This window comes from Micropterus salmoides, unplaced genomic scaffold (assembly GCF_014851395.1).
Source record: "Micropterus salmoides isolate LMB-PRFRI ecotype aquatic unplaced genomic scaffold, ASM1485139v1 Ms_hic_scaffold_1, whole genome shotgun sequence".
In the NCBI taxonomy this organism is placed as follows: domain Eukaryota; kingdom Metazoa; phylum Chordata; class Actinopteri; order Centrarchiformes; family Centrarchidae; genus Micropterus; species Micropterus salmoides.
Genome location: NW_024040040.1, coordinates 61,067,347 through 61,088,961, shown reverse-complemented (window position 1 = coordinate 61,088,961; position 21,615 = coordinate 61,067,347). Strand labels below are relative to the sequence as shown.

General features: G+C 41.8%; 2 protein-coding genes across 5 annotated transcripts in view; one reads left to right on the top strand and one right to left on the bottom strand.

Moving 5' to 3' along the window:
• The window catches only part of ppp3r1b (protein phosphatase 3 (formerly 2B), regulatory s1ubunit B, alpha isoform, b), a 55,541-nt gene that overhangs the window by 18,837 nt on the left and 15,089 nt on the right, over positions 1-21,615 (bottom strand). The window lies entirely within an intron of this gene.
• Positions 2,624-20,807, top strand: LOC119915049 (E3 ubiquitin-protein ligase TRIM21-like). Of its 4 annotated transcripts, none has more exons than XM_038734634.1 (3): positions 2,624-2,804; positions 4,298-5,394; positions 19,576-20,807. In XM_038734634.1, the coding sequence occupies exons 2-3, from the start codon at positions 4,300-4,302 to the stop codon at positions 20,134-20,136; spliced, it is 1,656 nt and encodes a 551-aa protein (XP_038590562.1). In that variant the 5' UTR covers positions 2,624-2,804; positions 4,298-4,299; the 3' UTR covers positions 20,137-20,807. The 4 variants fall into 4 exon arrangements, with proteins under 4 accessions (XP_038590562.1, XP_038590554.1, XP_038590538.1 ...); XM_038734617.1 differs by lacking the exons at positions 2,624-2,804; positions 4,298-5,394 and adding exons at positions 15,433-15,530; positions 15,847-15,969 and having other exon boundaries at positions 18,473-20,807; XM_038734626.1 differs by lacking the exon at positions 19,576-20,807 and having other exon boundaries at positions 2,661-2,804; positions 4,298-6,879.

Here is a 21,615-nt window from a genome sequence, read left to right as displayed (position 1 = left end):
TTGAGAACAAAGATGACCTCCTCCGGTGTGTTGAAACCATCAAGGACTCAGGCGAATTTGATCTTACCACTATGCGAGAAGCATCATTTCAGCTTCTTCCTGGAACTGTTCAATCGCATTATGCTTCATTTCCAGGAGCGAACTATCGACTCAGTCTGTGTCTACTGAATCATGCAGGAATTCAAAGACAACATGCAAAAGGTCAGGTAAATTAATATGTGGTAGAATCTCTAGTATTGTTCTCTATGGTCTGGGTCACGGAGCGTCCAGGCAAGGCCGAGCAGAGCTGACCGCTTCTCTCCTCTGTTTTGAATGTCTTAACAAGGCCAAGTACAATTAAGCTTTCTCCGCTGTTTTGACTGCTTTTAACCAGAATGTAGTGCAAACAATCGTGAATAAGAGGAAATATTGTACGAGGTTTGATCGGTGAGAGAGGTGGGAAATAAAAAAAAACAAAAAAAACAATGGAATGTGAAAAGCCTGATTATTCATAACCCATTAGAATTATGAGTGAACAAATAGGTTTATCAGGTACAATAACCTCTTTTTATTTTATTTGACTATTTTTTTAAATTGTATAATGTTTTTTTATATTTCCCTATGTTGCTTTTAAGTTTTATGTGAAGCACTTTAAATTGCCTTGTTGCTAAAATGTGCAATACAAATAAACTTGCCTTGCCTAATGTCTAAGACCATCAGTGATCAGTAGAGTTATCTTATATTCTAAAGAATCTATTTACTGTGGTGATGCTTTTCACTTCATTGCACAATTTGTTATAAGATATTTTCCATTGTGCATTCGTCTCTGCATCATGACACACATGTTGTGGAGAATATCTATTTACACATCTGCTAAACCAACAGATATCTATGTTAAGACACCGCATATCTCAAGATGAAGTTTGAGTAAATTTGCAAAAAAAAAAAAAGTAGAAAAATACCTTTTTAATAATAACATACTGTATTCTGTACAGACATGTAAAAGGCCTTACTCTTACTCACAATAAACAGTTTGTAAATAATTAATTTTCCTTGTGAGCAGTTCTTGAGAGCTGACAGCCGTCCTCACGTCTGACCACTTCTACATGACTCCCTGCTGCACTGCAGCAACAACAGGCGTCCATGTTGACCACTAACTGCTGTTATGACCCAGAACGACCGCTAGATGGATCCCAACACAAAGGAACGATGAGCCCAGAGTTACTGTCCTGCTGCCGCACCAACCTGATACATGTGAGTGAACACAGCGTCCATCATGGACTGGATAATCACTCATGACGGCCGAGGATACAACTAACAACCTCTGACGTTTCTGTTCCAAGAGCAGACGCCATCTCCTCCATCTTCACCAGTTTCCAAATCTACTTATTTCGAGTTTTCTGGAAGTCTCGTTCTCCTGATTCTCTTGTTTTAAACACAGAAGCTGATTTCTTGAAAATCCCTGAAACAAAGAAATCTGGTAAACAGGTAGAAAGTAGAATTAACTCACACTGTGTGGGTCCTCTAAAGAGAAACACACTCAGTTGGCCAGTTTATTAGGTACACCTCGCTGAAACTAAAGCAACAGTCCTGCTGTGAATGAAATTTGTCCAATACACTAAACTCTTCTGGTTAAAGTGAGGCTAAGAAACTAGGGGTGTAATGGTCCATGTATTCGTACCAGACAGTTTCAGTACAGAATGTTTGGAACAGTGCACATGTGCACCGAATGCAGTCTTTAACGTCATATATTAGGCTTGTTTTGTGTGTTGAACATACGTAAATTCCGAGTTTCTACACGGACATATTTAGTGGTGGACCAAATCTCTGCCTTACAGCGCTACACAAGCAGCACGCTTTGGCCCAGCCTCTCGCTAACTAGTGACTTGAGCATCATGGCCAGTGCAGAGAAGCCAGAGCTTTAGGACCCTCCCTTATTGTTAACCTGTTCTGTTTGGGAAAACTTCGGTTTCCTAGTGAAATACAACAACGTACAAGTCGATAAGACGAAGGCAGCAGGCCGACATTTCTCAGTAGTGATCGGTTATGTTTCTGCCAACACGTCAAACTTGCTAACTCACTTATGGTATCACATGAAGGACAGAGTCACTGCAAAGCCTTTCGGCATTTAAACAGACTTTAGACTTCGGAAAAGAGCACGCCTTCAAGCTGGGATTGATAATGCTCATAGATGGTATCAGAGAAGAAGAAGAAGAATGCTGCAGTGTATGTTTATATTTTATCAGCTATATGTGGTATTGTTTTGAGAATATTTTATTTAGTGAAGAACGTGGTAGTAGTTCGCAGTATTTTATTTCTTATCCTTTTTTATTTTATATATTTATTATGTGTATGTGTAATTTAAAAAATTGTAAACTAATTTGGATGTTTACAAAACTTCATTATAAATCAGCAGCAATTTAATGTTTGCACTGTTTTCTGTTACTGTACCGAAAATAAACCGAACCCTGATTTCAAAGCCGAGGTACATACCAAACCGTGATTTTTGTATACCGTTACACCCCTATAAGGATCCTTAAAGTTTCATCACATAATTAAGGTCAGCAGGAGCTCTTCACAAACCTTACTCCTCCCACCTGTCAGGTAAAGCACCACCTTTGCCCCCAATAATCTTGTAAATCAAAAGGAAGAAACAAAACGTGAGCAGCAGCGCTGCAGTGAGAGGTGGAGCAAGTCTGGAAAGAGGAGAGCTTCAGAGTTTGTCAGAGCAGCAGCTGTCGAGACGAGTCTGTCTCTGAAAGGAAATTCTGACTGACTTCATCAGGTCTTTCTCAACAACACAGCAGAGTCTCTGCCAAACACTGGTGAGTACAGCTGATCACATTTACAGCTTCAACAAGCAGCATCAACACAAACCTGCAGCTCTACTCAGGCAGGAAGTTCCACTCTTTTCATTTCATACTTGTGACGTTGGTTAAAATATAACTCTGGCTGTTTGTCCACAGGCCCACTATACAGCAGCCCACTGGAACTGCTTCAAACTGCCTCTTAGTCCGTTCTCAGGACTTTAGGGACTTGGAGTTTAGTTTCACTTCTACCTTCCTGATATTATTCCTGTTTATTGATCTCTTCCTGCAGCCATGTTGCCTTTGATTTCCTCTGGCTGTTTCACAATAAAAGCTTTCCACCAGTGAACCACCAGCAGGCTTTAAATGTGAAGCAGATGAATACGATATATAAAAACGACTGAAAACACACATCTAGTGGCGGTTCTTGTACACTGGGCATGCACGTGCCAGTATAAACATGAAGCAGATGGTCTGCTCCGCAGTTGCAGACGAATTGGCAAAAGAAGAAAGTAATACAGACGAAGAACCACACCAGGTTTTTTTTTTTTTTTGCATTGACCGACAATGAATGCATTCTCTTTGCATCAGGAAACTCACACTGAAGGACCAGTCTCTCTCTGCCTCTGGTTGCGGGCGGCGTGTGTGTGAGATGAGTAGGATCACACGATCGCTCCTGCTTGTTGCTCCTCGTCTGATTGCTGCTCAACTCTCAGTGTAAATGATTAATTGGGCGCATCAACCGCTTCATGTCTGAAAAGGACTTTGGTGCTAGCTAGCTTTGAAAACTGCTCAGACCACCTAGTGAAACCATTTTATTTTAGCTGCCGTTGAAAATTTGTCCGTTGAGTATTGCATCATCTGATGGGCCTTTTTAGCGACCAGCGATCAAACTAGTTAAAGCCATTATCGGCCAATTATGATCGGGGACCGCACACACACACACACACACACACACACACACACAGGATATCGAATGATCTATTTTTTTATCGTGATAACATTTTTGGCTGTACTGCCCAGCCCTAGTGTTTTAGCTTGAAAAATGAAAAGGAAACTGGGGGAGTCAGTTTGTATGGGCCGGATGCGGCTGATAGCATAAATATCTAGTGATTATTGTAATCTTTCATTTATCATTTCTAGAATAGATGTCTATTCAGGCTAATAACAGAGATAGACTGTTGTAAAGGAGAGGTAGTAGTGAGAGCAATGCAGACTGTGCAGCAACGGCAAATTGTTGTAGGAGGGCCATGGCAGAATTCTTCTTAGGTGGTAACATAGGTGTGTGTGCTTATGCTCCGGTCAAAGCCCTTTCTGACATGACGGTGCCAATATTAATGGGCTAAGCAAGGGAAGCTGGAAAGGGACATACAAATACATGTCATACTTCAATCAGTATCTGCTAGGATACTGCACATTAACTGATTAACCCTGCTAATGTGGAGTATATCAATAAGAAGTCTGCAATTAAAATATTTGTCGAAACTTTTAATTTTGTTCTGTGTGTGTAGATATGGCTGCTGCGAACCATCTGCTGTCTGAAGACCAGTTCCTGTGCTCCATCTGTCTGGATGTGTTCACTGATCCTGTCAGCACATCATGTGGACACAACTTCTGTAAAAACTGCATCACTGAACACTGGGATACTAATGACAGGTGGCAGTGTCCGATGTGTAATGAGGTTTTCAACACAAGACCGAAGTTGCGGGTCAACACTTTCATCTCTGAGATGGCTGCTCAGTTCAGACAGTCAGCTCAGCAGGAAGCCTGCAGCAGCAGCAGCAGCAGCAGCAGCTCAGATCAACAAGAGTCCAAACCAGGAGAAGTTCCCTGTGACGTCTGCACTGGAACCAAACTGAAGGCCCTGAAGTCCTGCCTGGTGTGTCTGGTCTCCTACTGTGAGACTCACCTGGAGTCTCATCTGACAGCTTCAGGCCTGAAAAGACATCAGCTGATCGACCCTGTAGAGAACCTGGAAGGCAGGATGTGTACGAAGCACGATAAACCTCTGGAGCTGTTCTGTAAGACCGACCAGACATGTGTCTGCACGTTCTGCACTGTTTCAGACCACAAGATGCACGATGTTGTTCCTCTGAAGGAAGAATATGAAGGAAAGAAGGCCGAGCTGGGGAAGACAGAGGCTGAAATTCAGCAGATGATCCAGAAGAGACGACTAAAGATTCAGGAGATCAAACAGTCGGTTGGCCTCAGTGAGGAAGATGCAGACAGAGAGAAAGCAGAAGGTGTTCAGGTCTTCACTTCTCTGAAGGAGTCTGTTGAGAGAGGCCTGAAGGAGCTCATCGACACCATCGAAGAGAAGCAGAGAACAACAGAGCAACAGGCTGAAGGCTTCATCAAAGAGCTGGAACAGGAAATCTCTGAGCTGATCAAGAGAAGGACTGAGGTGGAGCAGCTCTCACGCTCTGAAGACCACCTCCATCTTCTCCAGAGTGTCCAGTCCCTGAACATCCACCCTCCACCCACCAAGGACTGGACAGAGGTCAGCGTCCATCCATCATATGAGGGGACTGTGGTGAGAGCTGTGGCTCAGCTGGAGGAGACGCTCAGTAAAGAGATGAAGAAGCTGTTTGAGTCTGAGCTGAAGAGGGTCCAGCAGTATGCAGTGGATGTGACTCTTGATCCTGATGCAGCACATCCTAAACTCATCCTGTCTGATGATGGGAAACAAGTGTATGATAGCAATGTGGAGAAAAATCTTCCAGACAATCCAAAGAGATTTGATACTTGTGTTAATGTCTTAGGAAAGCAGAGTTTCTCTTCCGGCAAATTTTACTTTGAGGTTCAGGTTAAAGGAAAGACTGACTGGGATCTAGGAGTGGCCAGAGAGTCGATCAACAGGAAGGGAGACATCACACTGAGACCTAAGAAGGGTAACTGGACTGTAGGGTTGAGAAATGGAAATGAGTACAAAGCTTATTCTGGCCCGTCAGTCCGTCTCTCTCTGAAGTCTCGGCCTCAGAAGGTGGGGGTGTTTGTGGATTATGAGGAGGGTCTGGTCTCCTTTTATGACGTAGATGCTGCAGCTCTTATCTACTCCTTTACTGGCTGCTGCTTCACTGACAAACTCTTACCATTCTTCAGCCCCTGTGATAATGATGGTGGTAAAAACTTTGCCCCTCTGATCATCTCTCCTGTCAGAGTAAACTAATCACTTCTTATTTCATGTAGTGATTTATTTTTATAAGGAAGGAACAAACGTACATATTTAGTGGCAACACTAAACTTTAAATCATATTTTCTACAGAATCTGTTTACTGTGGTGATTGATTTACACTTCATCGTAAGATGTTATTATATGTATCCCATTACAGAGGCAACACATTAATTTGATGCCTCCATTTCTTCGACTCTGCATCATGACACGTGTGTCTATTTAAACCTCTGTTAAACTCAGACCTTTAGTTTCTGCTGATGAGCAGCGATAGCAAAATTATTGCTGAATATTTCACTGTGTCATAAAACTTAATTTAAGAGTGAGGCCTATTACATGTATATAGTACAGAATACAGTGTGTCACTGTTATATTGTGCATAAAAGTTTAATGGACAAAGTTAATTAATAGATACTGAAATTCTATAGATATAGATGTTAAACCACCTGTGACCTGTAGTAGAGCTACAGCCAAAGTCATGGCAGGAGTTCCTTCTCTCTCTCTGTAATTTACTGCCTGAGAAACAACACCTCCCACATGTTGCTCCGTCACAGTGCTGATCCTTCTGAACAGGAAACACCAGAGCTCCTCAGTCAATCTAACGGGAGGCGGAGATCTACGGTCAACCAAGTGCTTCGTAATAAACTCTGAACTATGCAAGAATAACATGGGACACACTGAAATGCACATGGTGTTTGGTTAGTGTGACACATTTGTTAGCTTTGGAAATGTGTACAGAAGTCACTCAGGAGGAGAGCTGACCTGGACAGCCTGAAACTTTTTGTTTTTATATTGAACTCCAACAGATTTGAAATTTGAAAGCCACTCATTTTTATTTGTAGTGAAACTGCAACACAGCCATAAATCTACTTTTTAAAAAGTCAAAACTCTGCTGTTTGTTGCTTTGCTGACTGGATAGAGCACAACACTAACACTACCAGCAGGTTCCACCCCACGACTGCAAAGATTTTAATTTAAGTCATGATGTCTTATTTAAGGATGATTCAATCTTTTGTTTTCTCATCCAAACATATAATGTTGACAATTAATCATTAGGCTTATTTCAAGGTATCTGGTCTTAAAGTAAAATGTTCAGTTATAAATTTCAGCTCCAGCTGACAAGAAACAAGTCCAACATTGCATGGTGGACGGCTTTTCTTTTTTCAAGAATCATAACTCTTTAAATTAGGCAACACAAAACAACAAGGCAAATATCCTGATCTGTGTCATTTAGTCTCAGTTGTTAAAGCTTATGTCCAACTAATCAGGATTGGATCTAGTTAAACTTAAGACAGATAACACAGTGCAGACTATTTAAAGTCAAAACTTCTACTGTTTTCTGCACTGCCTCTAACATAGACCAATCAAGAGGTAGGGAGACATTTCTGATGCCACATACATTTGCATTTCCTTTCTCAGCTCAGGAAGAGCCTTTGAGTGTATGCTAATACTCTAGATGTGATCTGCCATTTGTTTCTTTGTCCACCATTTGTCTTGGCAGTTACTATTGGCTGCTGTGTTTTGTACTTGAAGAAAAGGAAATGCCACCAAAAAGAGACAGATTGTGTAGGCGGCTTGTTAATGACGTAGCCTTTCAAAAGATCGAATCCAAAATGTTACTAAATTACGTTCTTTACTCTTTCCTCGTTACCATTGACGGCAACGTTGCCCTGCACAATTGCTCTAAATGTTGCTCTTTGTATCATCAGCTTTATGCCAATTTTTGGATTGCCCTCTACCAATGTGCCTTTTTACAATTGTCCAGTAAGTTGTTTGGGCTGCTAGTAGTACAGATAGGGGTGTAACGTTATACCAAATCCACTGTTTGGTTCAGACCTCACAGTAAATAAACACTTAACTAAGGTGGAAAATTACCTAGAATAACCTACTGTCAACACAAAAACATTGTAGGCCTACACCGCTACCGACCCCCAGCCACCGCCACAGTTAATTAGAGGTCAAAAGTCAGGGAAGCGGGTGTGTCGTGGTTCTGTCTCTTGGATCCGCAACACAAGACCATGGACTTTTGTGTTGCGGTTACAAAACATCAAATATATGTTTTCATGTTAAGACCTGCTAACTTCACTCGCATGATCTGTTAACACTCTGCTGCTTCAGCACTACACAATGACCAGCTACAGCAACCACAAAGGGTCAAAACTCTCTGGACAATGATAAAATAGGTAACCAAATACACAACAAGGAACAAGGAAGATAAAACCTCTCCACAAAGCTGCAATAACAGGATGGGCAAAACTGGAAAGACAGCGTTCCAACATCATACTCCCTCTTAACATTCCAACAGCCCGCCCACGGGCCGTCAGGTCCTGGCGCAGCTTTCAGTATGTGCACACTACTGCTATGTTAACTTCATACTCATATGACACACCGTTTGAAGCTAAAATTCTCGTGATTCGACCAATGCAAACCATTTCAAGATACAAAACACCACAGCGGGTACAATCAGCGCTTCCGTCAGACCAACCAGTACAAGCAAAATTGACACGACTCACCTGTGAAGCCTCATAGTAATCCACCGGTCCATTATATTCCAACAAAAATGGTCTTGCTATGTTACCAAGGGTCCAGACGATCCAATCCAGTAAAAATATTTAGCCCAAAACACATCATTCCATCAATAAATCCCCAGGGACTGCTGCCGAATCGTTTCATTTCATTCATTTGCCAGCAGACGTGGCTCTTTTGTCATTATAACCGTAATAACGCAGATTTAAATTGTAAATTTTCATGGTATTGGTATGAAATTTAAACTTGGATTAGGTAAGGCTTTATCCTGTGGCCAAACAGTGTTTTCCAGCTAATAAGTCCCAGCTATAGTTGTCTGCATGCGTTTTTTAGCAAGCATTTTCAAGCAGAAATGAAAAATGTATTAGTTTTAGTGTGTTTAAACTTATATTATCAATTCCAGTAGCACTTACAATCATTCTGCCTTTTGGGTTGGACACTCCAGAGAGTGTTATCTTTCAGAGAAGCCCAAAACCATGCATATACTCCAAATGGTTCAAGAACTACATTCAATTTACTTTGGATATGCCTTGAATAGGCGTTTTGCATGAATTTTACAGGAATGTTAAGAGGTTAAATGTACTTAAAAGCGTTTTAGTCTAGACAAATCTGTTTCTCTTTAAAGAAACATTAAACTAAGTTCATCAGGTGTTTCAACAACTCATCAGAGTCTCTGCCAAACAGTAGGGTATTGTTTTAATTGTGTCTATTCCAATTCTACTTAATGAATCTGGTTCTTATTGAATCTCATTTCTGATTCCAACCCCTTCACTACAGATCTTACGGATGTGTTCGAAACGCTGCCTCGCTACCCTAACAGGTGCCTCAGCAGGTATCGCTTTTGAGTGAACATTGGTTTCCAACAGCCTTCTAAGGCAGCACTTACGGCAACGTGCGACCTCAGCACGCCGTCTTGCGTCTCTTCTGACAGCCAGAAGAGACACTAGCTTTAGCATCAGCTAACTAGCTATTGAAAAGGCAAATGGCTAAAAGACGCCTCAGAAATCATACTGAACAAACTTGGTTGGTTACAGTCAGTTACAGTCAGCTAATATGATAGTTTAGTGTTTAATCTGTGCAATATTATCCGTTTAATAATTAACGTGCAATATTCTCTGCTGCCATTTATTCACTAGTCCTTTTTGGTTACCACAATAATTCTTAATAATGTAAATATTGTACATACCCACAATCCTTTATATTTGTCTTTATATTTTATATTTATACTCTTATATTTATATACTATTTATCTATCTACCTTTGACAAGTGTGCAATTGTGACAAAAGAATTTCCCCTCAGGGATCAATAAAAAAATTTGGATTCGGATTCTGAATTCTCGCTAACTTTTCAATAATTGAAGTGAGAAAACTACTGCATTTACATTCATAAACGTATTAACCCATTTTGGCTTGTTTGTCCGCCATCTTGACCAGTTTTCATAAGCTGCCTAGCAGCAGTCATGCTGGCTTATGGGTAATAGGCAGCATCATTCAAAATCGGCCGTTACAGGGGCAGTTTGAAGTCATTTCAGGAGACAGGAAGAGATCGTTCGAGCCTCTTGGAACATCGCTTGATGCCTCGCTGTCCTATTAGACACCTTCTGAGACAGCAGTCTAGCCCGTTTCAAACACAGCCATCGACAACAAGAGCAGTGGAAAATGATGAATGAATGATGCACTTCCGTAAGAAGGGTGTGTTTGTACGCACACACGCTTCGCATGCACTGTAGCATGTAGTCCACACAGAGCAGAGAGCCGCATCTACTGGACTCCCAAGCTTTGACTAGAATGGCCGTGATCAGCTCCGGCAGCAGTTGCGGCGCCGGCGGACTCACTGGACTTTGCAGGTGAGAGAGAGAGCACGCAGGCTCTGCCAGAGATCTGTCTTCTGGATTTTTTTAACAGCGAAAATGCATGAAAATGCAACAAAAATGCCCTCATCACGCACCAACATTAACGAGTGGTTAAACTATAGTGTTTAAAGTAATCTAAATATATCTGCGAGCTGCTTGTCTCTTGTTAGAGTCAGTATTGTCGGAAATGAGAGGGGACATGTAAATAAACATGAGCTGAACAAATAGGCCTATCTTACACAGCTTCCAGCCAAACAAAGCTATCTAACTTTACCTCTTCTTTTGAATGTGTAACGTTGTGTGCGAAATCTCAAAATTGCAGGTCCTTGCTGTAGACAGTCATTTATTGTTAGATTAATTAAACAGCAGCATTTTCTCTGTGTTGTCTCATGTTTTAGAGCCAGGTGGTGGTTAGGAAATGGTTTCTCGTAGCTTTGACTAGAATTAACAGAGTGCTGTTCAGGAGAGCCCTGTTTGCCATTAATATTATAGCAGTGACATGAGATTTGATATATGGTATTTAGAGGTGCTCCGATCAGGATTTTTTGGGCCGATCACCGATTACTGAAAGCAGTATCGGCCGATACCGATCACGGATCACTGCGACTATTTAAAGCCTTTTATTTATCATGTAGCATTATACAGTATACTGTATTATTTATTTAATTAGTCCTAAAAACAATGTATTAAAATTAAGAGATAATAAAGTGTGATGGAATGACAACTGTTTATTTTATTTCGAGGAAACATGGGCAACAAATTCCACTCCCTCTGTTTTAGGGGTCTTTCACCCCTACCTTGTTTGGTCCGGACATGGTCCATTGCAAAAAGGACACAATTATGGTCTCTCCTCAAATGGAGGTGCAGAAGGATTGCTTGCAGTCTTCTCCCCCTTTCCTGCCGATGTTATGACGATGTTCACACAACAAGGATGTTTATTTGGCGAGTCAGAACTAGCCCGTCTCAAAGCGTCGGTAATTGACGTACTGTGATGAGAATGTGTTGCGAGTTAAGTTGGTGCTGCAGGTAGTAGACTAATGCCGTGACAACAATATAGGGGCAACAATATGCATCTGTACATTCCTCATTCATTTATTCTGGTCAGTGCTCCCCGTGGAACTATTCAACCAATCAATGTCAAGTAGGTATAGGGAGACGCAGCCCACATGGATGATAACGCAAGACCAGTCATGTAAAGTCCTTTAGTGCGCAGCATAGGTAACTACAGTACGAAACCAAACCAAAACTAAACAAGTGCATCAAAATGTACTACCAAAACATGAACTCTGGTTTGGACCTTGGTGCGGACTTTCAGGTGTGAAAGCCCCCTTAGAGACTTAAACCATGGAAGCCTTTGCCTGGTTACTGCGAACATCTTATAGCTTTACAAATATAGCTTTCCTGTAGGGGTAAAAAAGGTGAGAAGGATACGCAAGCATCTAAACACACAGAGAGTGTCAGAGTCTGTTTAAGGTTACATGTTTGTATAGATAACTTGTGTACTGCAACAAGAGAAAGATTACGACACGCAAGGGCGTCACTTAGTGTTGAAAAGCGGTGGGGATATGAGGACTCCAATTAGGGGTGTGACGATATACTGGGCTCACGAGAGGAGATGATACACGATATTGGTGTCACGAGAACATGAATAGAAGATCATTTAGCATTACTTATAGAAAACAATTAATGCTGAAATATATGAGTTGGGTAGTCTAGGGGTCCTAGCACCAGAAATATGTAAATATGCACCAGTTTCCTTTCTTGCAATAATTTTTGGTGGAATTTATTTATCCAAAAGGGAAACACCAAATTCAGGTGGCAGGTGACATTTGAAAATCTAAAAATATAAGAACGGAACATTTGGCCAAAAAGAAAGTGTGTCAAGAAGCTGTTAAAGTTACGACATGTGCTGCAGAGTCATTTTATAATCAGTAGTTTGATTTTTTATTTTTTTGGCTTAAGTGAAATAAATAAATAAATAAGTGCAAATGAACTTTTCTCAAAAGTAATTTCATTTGTTATTTAACATGTCTTTTGCAAGATGTTGCAACATTTTTAACAAATGCTTTCAAAAAGTGGTGGGGACAAAATCAGCCATTTCAAAAAGTGGTGGGGACATAACCCCAGCATCCCCATTGTAAACAACACTGATGCCGACACGTTTTTATCCTGATGACTTTAGCCTACCTTACATGTACCCTACTGTGCTGCCTCTGGTCTCCATAAATGAACAATTCGGTCATGGTTTGGCATATGCAGCTGTACATTTGCAAGGCTCATCCTAGAGTGGACCGGTAGATATAACTACCGACATAAAAATCCCATATCGGTCCGGGTCTACTTTTATGGACTGTAAAATGCAGTTCAATCAGGAGTGCCACTGAAATCACACTTTCATTCATAAATTCACCCCATCTGTGTTGCGAAGCACTAACCTTACTTTTGTGTGATCTGGATCTGACATCAACTACCAAACACCACAGCTGCGTGGCGGTCAGTCAGCGCAAGTTTGAAATTAACTAATGTGAATCTAAAGGAGAAATGAAACGAAAGCAAACCGCATCTACACTCTTTTAGTGTTTTCGTAAACATGCCCCTGAATCTCCTGCCGCTCCGGGTGGCACTGCAGCTGCAGCAGATGTCACAAACGTTAAAGTTACAGAAGCTACAGTAAATGAGCGAGATGAGGCTGATGCTATCGTAACGTTACCTTGTGAGTGAAAGAGGCAAACCGGTTAACGTTAGTGTGTTAGATCAATGAATGCCTGCGTCCGTCCGTCTGTCTGTCTGCAGTAGTAGAAGCTGATACAATACATAACCTAAGTTTGACAATGGTTTTGGAAGATGGGCTATGTGCTTGAGAAGATGAGGACCACTTTTTGTTATTTCTGCTACTGAGCCTCAGCTTTCTATTATTAGTAATAGTTGCCAGCTTGTCAGAAAATTGCCAGCTGATAAAACCTGTGCTACTGAAACATCTAAGGTCAAATGTAGCTCCTAACTGGCTGTTAGATGGTGATTAACACTAAACATTAGAAAATCAGTCTATTCTTCCCACCAGCATAGGTGTCATTTACACTGGGGGACGCTGGGGACATGTTCCCACCACTTTTTGAAAGCATTTGTAAAAGATTTTCCAAAAAATAGCTTGCAATAAGAAACGTACAAGAAATATAATAAATGTAAGTGCTATGAGAAAGTTTTTGACACAGTAAGAAAAAATGCTATGCAATAACAGATATGCATTGTCCCAAAAAAAGAATTAAGCTTAAAAAAAACAAAAAAAAACAAGATTTTATGATTACTACATTATGTTCCATTATATTTTTTAATTCTGAATTGTCACCTGCCACCTGAATTTTGTGTTCCCCTTTATACACTGCTAAAAAAAATAAAGGGAACACTAAAATAACACATCCTAGATCTGAATGAATGAAATAATCTCATTAAATGCTCCTTCTTTACATAGTCGAATGTGCTGACAACAAAATCACACAAAAATTATCAATGGAAATCAAATCCATCAACCCATGGAGGTCTGGATTTGGAGTCACACTCAAAATCAAAGTGGAAAACCACACTACATGCCGATCCAACTTTGATGTAATGTCCTTAAAACAAGTCAAAATGAGGCTCAGTAGTGTGTGTGGCCTCCACGTGCCTGTACGACCTCCCTACAACGCCTGGGCCTGCTCCTGATGAGGTGGCGGATGGTCTCCTGAGGGATCTCCTCCCAGACCTGGATTAAAGCATCCGCCAACTCCTGGACAGTCTGTGGTGCAACGTGGCGTTGGTGGATGGAGCGAGACGTGATGTCCCACATGTGCTCAGTTGGATTCAGGTCTGGGGAACGGGCGGGTCAGTCCATAGCATCAATGCCTTCCTCTTGCAGGAACTGCTGACACACTCCAGACACAGGAGGAACCCAGGGCCAACCGCACCAGCATATGGTCTCACAAGGGGTCTGAGGATCTCATCTCGGTACCTAATGGCAGTCAGGCTACCTCTGGCGAGCACATGGAGGGCTGTGCGGCCCCCCAAAGAAATGCCACCCCCACACCATTACTGACCCACCGCCAAACCGGTCATGCTGGAGGATGTTGCAGGCAGCAGAACGTTCTCCACGGCGTCTCCAGACTCTGTCACGTCTGTCACATGTGCTCAGTGTGAACCTGCTTTCATCTGTGAAGAGCACAGGGCGCCAGTGGCGAATTTGCCAGTCTTGGTGTTCTCTGCCAAATGCCAAACGTCCTGCACGGTGTTGGGCTGTAAGCGCAACCCCCACCTGTGGACGTTGGGCCCTCATACCACCCTCATGGAGTCTGTTTCTGACCGTTTGAGCAGACACATGCACATTTGTGGCCTGCTGGAGGTTATTTTGCAGGCTCTGGCAGTGCTCCTCCTGCTCCTCCTGCAGGCGGAGGTAGCGGTCCTGCTGCTGGGTTGTTGCCCTCCTACGGCCTCCTCCACGTCTCCTGATGTACTGGCCTGTCTCCTGGTAGCGCCTCCGTGCTCTGGACACTACGCTGACAGACACAGCAAACCTTCTTGCCACAGCTCGCATTGATGTGCCATCCTGGATGAGCTGCACTACCTGAGCCACTTGTGTGGGTTGTAGACTCCGTCTCATGCTACCACTAGAGTGAAAGCACCGCCAGCATTCAAAAGTGACCAAAACATCAGCCAGGAAGCATAGGAACTGAGAAGTGGTCTGTGGTCACCACCTGCAGAGCCACTCCTTTATTGGGGGTGTCTTGCTAACTGCCTATAATTTCCACCTGTTGTCTATTCCATTTGCACAACAGCATGTGAAATTGTCTGTCAATCAGTGCTGCTTCCTAAGTGGACAGTTTGATTTCACAGGAGTGTGATTGACTTGGAGTTACATTGTGTTGTTTAAGTGTTCCCTTTATTTTTTTGAGCAGTGTATAAACATTTATTGGTGCATAAAATGTCTCCAGAATGTAAACTTACTACAAATAACTAGACTACACCACTGCTTGATACCCAACCCTAAGTATGAGGAAGGCCAAAACTGGAAAGGCAGCGTTCCAACATCATACTCCTTAAATTCAACTGAAAACTTCCCTGTGTCGCAGTAGAGTTGCAGTCGAGTTCTTTCTCTCTAAAGAAACATTAAACTAAGTTCATCAGATTTTCTCAACACCAAAGGAGAGTCTCTGCCAAACACGGGTGAGTACAGTTTTAAAATTAAACTGAAATTGTAATCTTGTATCATGTAAACTATAATACATAAATAAATAATCTTTCCATTTTCAAACTTGAACAGTTTTTGGAAATATTGGGCATATTAGACATTGTTTAGACGTTGGAAACTGGGTGGAGACTTTTCTGTGGCAGCAGTTGGCTGAAATTTGAGAGCCGGTTTTGCTGGGAGATGCTGACTGAAAGATAGGCCTGTAGGCAACACACAGTACACTAAATTTCCAGCTAAACTGAAGCGTCTCTCTCTCTCTCTCTCTCTCTCATCAACGGTGTTATCTGAAAGTCCCGCGAGGTGCGGACTACTCGTCACAACACCAGTGAAGCCGGGGCTCAGTCTCTTCAGCAAGTGTTCCTCTTCCGCCACCACACATACGCTACGCCTACAGATCCGCACTGACGACCCAGGGTTAGGGTTACAATTTTGGATTTATTTACGCACTTTAAAAACATTTATTGAAAGTTTTATTATTTTTACATGTTTATTTACAGCATTAAACGTTGAAATGTGTATTGTAACAGGCTGTATATTAACTTATTGGGAGAAAACTGGTAGTTCTATGTACAATCAGACGTTGAGCACCCCCATATTGCTACAAAGGTGTGATCCTTGTTTCGTTGCGAATCTTGGACTGTGAGATTGACAGTCGAATCAGGCTCCGCCCATCGAAGCATCGAATCTTACACTATTGGGGGTCTGCCCTACTATCGTTTAAATTAAATTATTTTTTTTTTTCCACATTTTTTTTTCCACAAAGTGTCTTATCCACTGTACTATCACCACTCCCGGTTTACAATTATGTTTATTTCATTGTGTCGCAAATTCCACACTTCACCGCAATATTTTCGCAAGGGTCAAATATCCAACTTAAAATTAGCTTCACTGCAGTATGTGCTTCCACACTTGCCGGTATTACAGGGAAGAAATTTGCATTCAGGATTGCATTATTATTATTATTATTATTATTATATAATTATGTTTTATAAATTTAAAATTCTTCAATTTGAACAATATATTCACTGTTATAATTATATATAAGTATACTTTAAAGTAAATAAATACAAAACACAACAAATGTACATAAATTCACAATATAGAAAACCTAAACCACCTCACCCAACTACAGTAAATAAAAGTTTGAGTACTGACAGCAAAATAAATTTTGAGTATGGTATTCTTATGCTAAAAACCAGCTTTAAACTTAGCTGTTATGACTGTTGTATTCGGTTAAGGCAGAAAAGGCTGTTAATTGTACTTACTGTACCGTGTTCTCGTATTTCCAGGTCATCTGTGAATGTGTTACATGTGTAGAAGCCTGTCAATCATTTATTGTCCTACCTGTGTTTGGCACAAAGTTAAGGGGGGTGGCTTGTTGTTGTTCCTGCTAGCCTGGAGGAATGTGTGGGTTAGCCTCGGGACAGCCTCTCATTGAGTGATGGATAAGATAAGATTATAAAGTTGAATAAACTTCAAATTGCACTCATAAATGGAGAACATTTCAAGGTTTGAATGTAGTTTTTAGCTGAAAGACATGAAGAAGTTGAAGAAATGTGAGAAAGTGTTGTGAAGATATGACCTGAAATCTTTAAAAGTACGAAGACTTGGAATAGGTTCAAATGGTGTAATTAGTATGAAGGTGACATAAGCGTATCAACTCCCACTGGAGGTCCTGGGTGAGCAGAATGACTCCACAGTGTTGAGTGTAGAGTCGCACAGATTGATGAGGGTGGGTGGGGCTGGGCTCTTCCTGAGTTTTCTGCATTACATCATGAAAAACGGCAGTTGCGCTCGTCACTGTCACTTGCTGTCACCCAGCTGTCCAATCGCAGTAGAGGAGGGGCGAGACAAATACCACACCGTATCAACGGTTACTATCCTGGAACCGGGTTTCATCCAACCTCAGCTCTTGGACCAAACGGACTCTTTTAGTATGGGAGTCTATGCGGCAGTTGGCTGGCTGTGTAAGTCTGTTTGCTTCCAAAGTTACGCATCAGCAGCACAACAAGATTTCTGACAACTTGGGAAAAAAATATGTATGTAGAGTGAAAACTGTGGGAGATACAGTGAGCTGAAGACACATTTTCAAGATTTTGAAGTGAATTCCCACTGTGTCAAATTTGGTTCTCTCACTCTAGCTACCAACATTCCATCCCATTGACACTCATTGTAAACTCAGAAAACAGGCTGAAAGCAACATGAAACTTGACTTGCGACAGCGTAAAAAGTATGGCTGATGTGAAAATGTGGAATTAACTGAAAAGAGTCCAAAAGTTTGTGAACGTTTTAAACTTGGAATGGTGTTTCCATGTGAATGTATGAATTAGTGGGAGGAGGTTGAAGATCGGTGTGTTTGAAGGATTTTCTCATTGACTTTCATTATAACAAAATTTTCAAAGAAAGTTCAATAGCTTGAAGAGTTTAAATAGGAATTGAAAGTCGATTACACGAAGAAAGAAGGAAACTTATCCTTTTACAGCATTCACACCAATAGACGCTTTCAACTGTAACAACATAAACAAACAGTACTGCACATGTGCATTACTCTGTCCCAAAATTAACTTCCGGCAGACTTCCGCGAACAATCCATAACAAGTAAATAACCTTAGCTAGTATTTCCTGCTAGTCGAAGAAATCCCAGTGACTCGTAGATGTTAGTTAGCTAGCTTTTCAGAGTAAATATGATCATCTGCTAGGATAATGCGCATTAACTGATATTCAAACATATCCGATAGGTCATAGAGCTCTAAATATATGTAGTCCTTTATTCTTATCTGTTCATGTAGAGCAGTGACCTAATGTGCACAAAGCTAGCACTGAGGCTTCACCACTTCTGGAATGTGCATTAAATGATCAAGAAGTCTGCAATTTCAATATGTTTGTCAATACTTTTACTTTTGTTCTTGGTGTGTAGATATGGCTGCTGTCAGCTGTCTGCTGTCTGCAGATCAGTTCCTGTGCTCCATCTGTCTGGATGTGTTCACTGATCCTGTCAGCACATCATGTGGACACAACTTCTGCAAAAACTGCATCACTGAACACTGGAAAACTAATGACAGGTACCAGTGCCCGATGTGTAATGAGGTTTTCGACACAAGACCTGAGCTGCACGTCAACACTTTGTTCTCTGAGATGGCTGCTCAGTTCAAGTCAGCTCAGCAGGAAGCCAGCAGCAGCAGCAGCAGCAGCAGCAGCAGCTCAAATCGTCAAGTGTCCAAACCAGGAGAAGTTCCCTGTGACGTCTGCACTGGAACCAAACTGAAGGCCCTGAAGTCCTGCCTGGTGTGTCTGGTCTCCTACTGTGAGACTCACCTGGAGTCTCATCTGACAGCTTCAGGCCTGAAAAGACATCAGCTGATCGACCCTGTGGAGAACCTGGAAGGCAGGATGTGTACGAAGCACGACACACCTCTGGAGCTGTTCTGTAAGACCGACCAGACATGTGTCTGCATGCTCTGCACTGTTTTAGACCACAAGCTGCACAATACTGTTCCTCTGAAGGAAGGATATGAAGGAAAAAAGGCCGAGCTGGGGAAGACAGAGGCTGAAATTCAGCAGATGATCCAGAAGAGACGACTGAAGATTGAGGAGATCAAACAGTCGTTTGGCCTCAGTGAGGAAGATGCAGACAGAGAGAAAGCAAAAGGTGTTCAGATCTTCTCTTCTCTGATGCAGTCTATTCAGAGAGGCCTGAAGGAGCTCATCGACACCATCGAAGAGAAGCAGAGAACAACAGAGCAACAGGCTGAAGGCTTCATCAAAGAGCTGGAACAGGAAATCTCTGAGCTGATCAAGAGAAGGACTGAGGTGGAGCAGCTCTCACGCTCTGAAGACCACCTCCATCTTCTCCAGAGTGTCCAGTCCCTGAACATCCACCCTCCACCCACCAAGGACTGGACCAAGATCAGCGTCCATCCACCTTCATATGAGGGGACTGTGGTGAGAGCTGTGGCTCAACAGACGGAGAAAATCACTAACCAGATGCAGAAGCTGCTCACCGTAACTGAGCTGAAGAGGGTCCAGCAGTATGCAGTGGATGTGACTCTTGATCCTGATACAGCACATCACTATCTCATCCTGTCTGATGATGGGAAACAAGTGAATGGTGGTGATGTGAAGAAGAAACTTCCAAAGGACCCTAAAAGATTTACTCGTTGTATCTGTGTTTTAGGAAAGCAGAGTTTCTCTTCCGGCAGATTTTACTTTGAGGTTCAGGTTAAAGGAAAGACTGACTGGACTTTAGGAGTGGCCAGAGAGTCGATCAACAGGAAGGGAAAAATCACAGTGAGACCTCAGGATGGTTACTGGACTATTTGGTTGAGAAATGGAAATGATTACAAAGCTCTGACTGACCCTTCAGTCCGTCTCTCTCTGAAGTCTCGGCCTCAGAAGGTGGGGGTGTTTGTGAATTATGAGGAGGGTCTGGTCTCCTTTTATGACGTAGATGCTGCAGCTCTTATCTACTCCTTTACTGGCTGCTGCTTCACTGAGAAACTCTTACCATACTTCAATCCTGAAGATAATGATGGTGGTAAAAACTCTGCCCCTCTGATCATCTCTCCTGTCAGAGTAAACTAATCACTTTTTTTTTTCTTTTCCCATTTACCGATTTACAAATGTGGCAACACAGTAGAGTTTAGGGATGTCACAAGAACCGATACTTCGGTACCAAGTTGCTATAAATATTCTAAAAACATGACGTACGTATTTTTCTAGGTACCGGGGATCTAACACATGGAAGACGGCAACAGGTGCAGCTGCAGCGACAGCTCCACCATCGTGTATGGAAACCGGGGTGATGTTAGTTTAATAATTAACATTCGTCTGCTTTTGCTGCTGTTACCTTCAATAGCTTGTGTCAAAGCCGCAATTTCTTCCAGTTTTGCGATTTGTGGGAGAGCTTATTTAGGCAGATGTTTCACAGTTTTGATCTACTCAAAATCACTAAAGATGACGATGCAGTTTGCAGCTCAAAAAATCAAAATATCTGTCCACTGCACCTGTAGCTATAGGCGGAGCTGGGGACCATCTCAAAAGTTCAATATGATCCATTTCAATCTTCTATAACTTCTGTTTTTCAACATAGAAATCTCAAACCACTGCCAATATAGTGACCACCCTTTCAACATTTCAAATATTTTACACTGTGAGTTTTGATATGAATATATCAAACCACCTGTCCTGGATGTCCTATTGTTTTGTTTTAGTTTTTTACTGAGGTATCAAATAGGGCTGTGTGATATGACTAAAATCGGATGACTAAAATCGGGATATAGGTCATTTCATTTCTCCATTGTTTTAAATTAAATTGAATATCACGAGTTACTGTTGTAATTTCCAACAGTAATGATTTTTCTCTGCGTCGGTAAGGTAAGCGATTCTGGAGAAATCCAATACCATGACAAATACCATAGAGTGAAAAACGACACAGCAAGTAAACGTTAATGCAGAAGACTGTTGCTTCTTGCTGCTGCAAAGTTAACATGAGAGGACGAGACGGTCCCAGAGCAGCACACCAGATCCAGACTGCGATACTCACAGCTCTCCTACCAGAAACTAACATTTACACAATGTAATAGGCAATTTGGGGTTCAGTATCTTGCCCGAGGACACTTCGACATGCAGCCTGGAGGAGACGGGGGACTGAAACGCCAGCCTTACGATTAACCCGCTCTATCTCCTGAGCCACAGCCGTCGTTTTTCTATCGTCCAACAACGCACATCGTCATCTCGCACGGCCCTAGTATTAAATTTTGGTATCTAGAATTGTGGAATATCACTGGTATTGGTATCGACTACTACATTTCTGGTATTGTGACATCCCTGGTAGAGTCTTATTTTCTGCGGAATCTGTTTACCGTGGTGATTGATTTACACTTACTTGTAAGAATTTTTATTATATAGTATATCCATGACATAGGCAACACATTGATTCGATGCATTTCATCTGCCAGACCTTTAGTTTCAGCTCCACTGTTTTTATTTTTCTATTTGATGAGCAGTGAAAACATATTGCTGAATATTTCACTGTGTCATAAAGCTTAACTTAAGAGTGAG

Excerpts from the sequence above, each read along its gene's own strand:
- LOC119915049 (XM_038734610.1), top strand. The coding sequence starts at position 18,475 with ATGGCTGCTGTCAGCTGTCTGCTGTCTGCAGATCAGTTCCTGTGCTCC.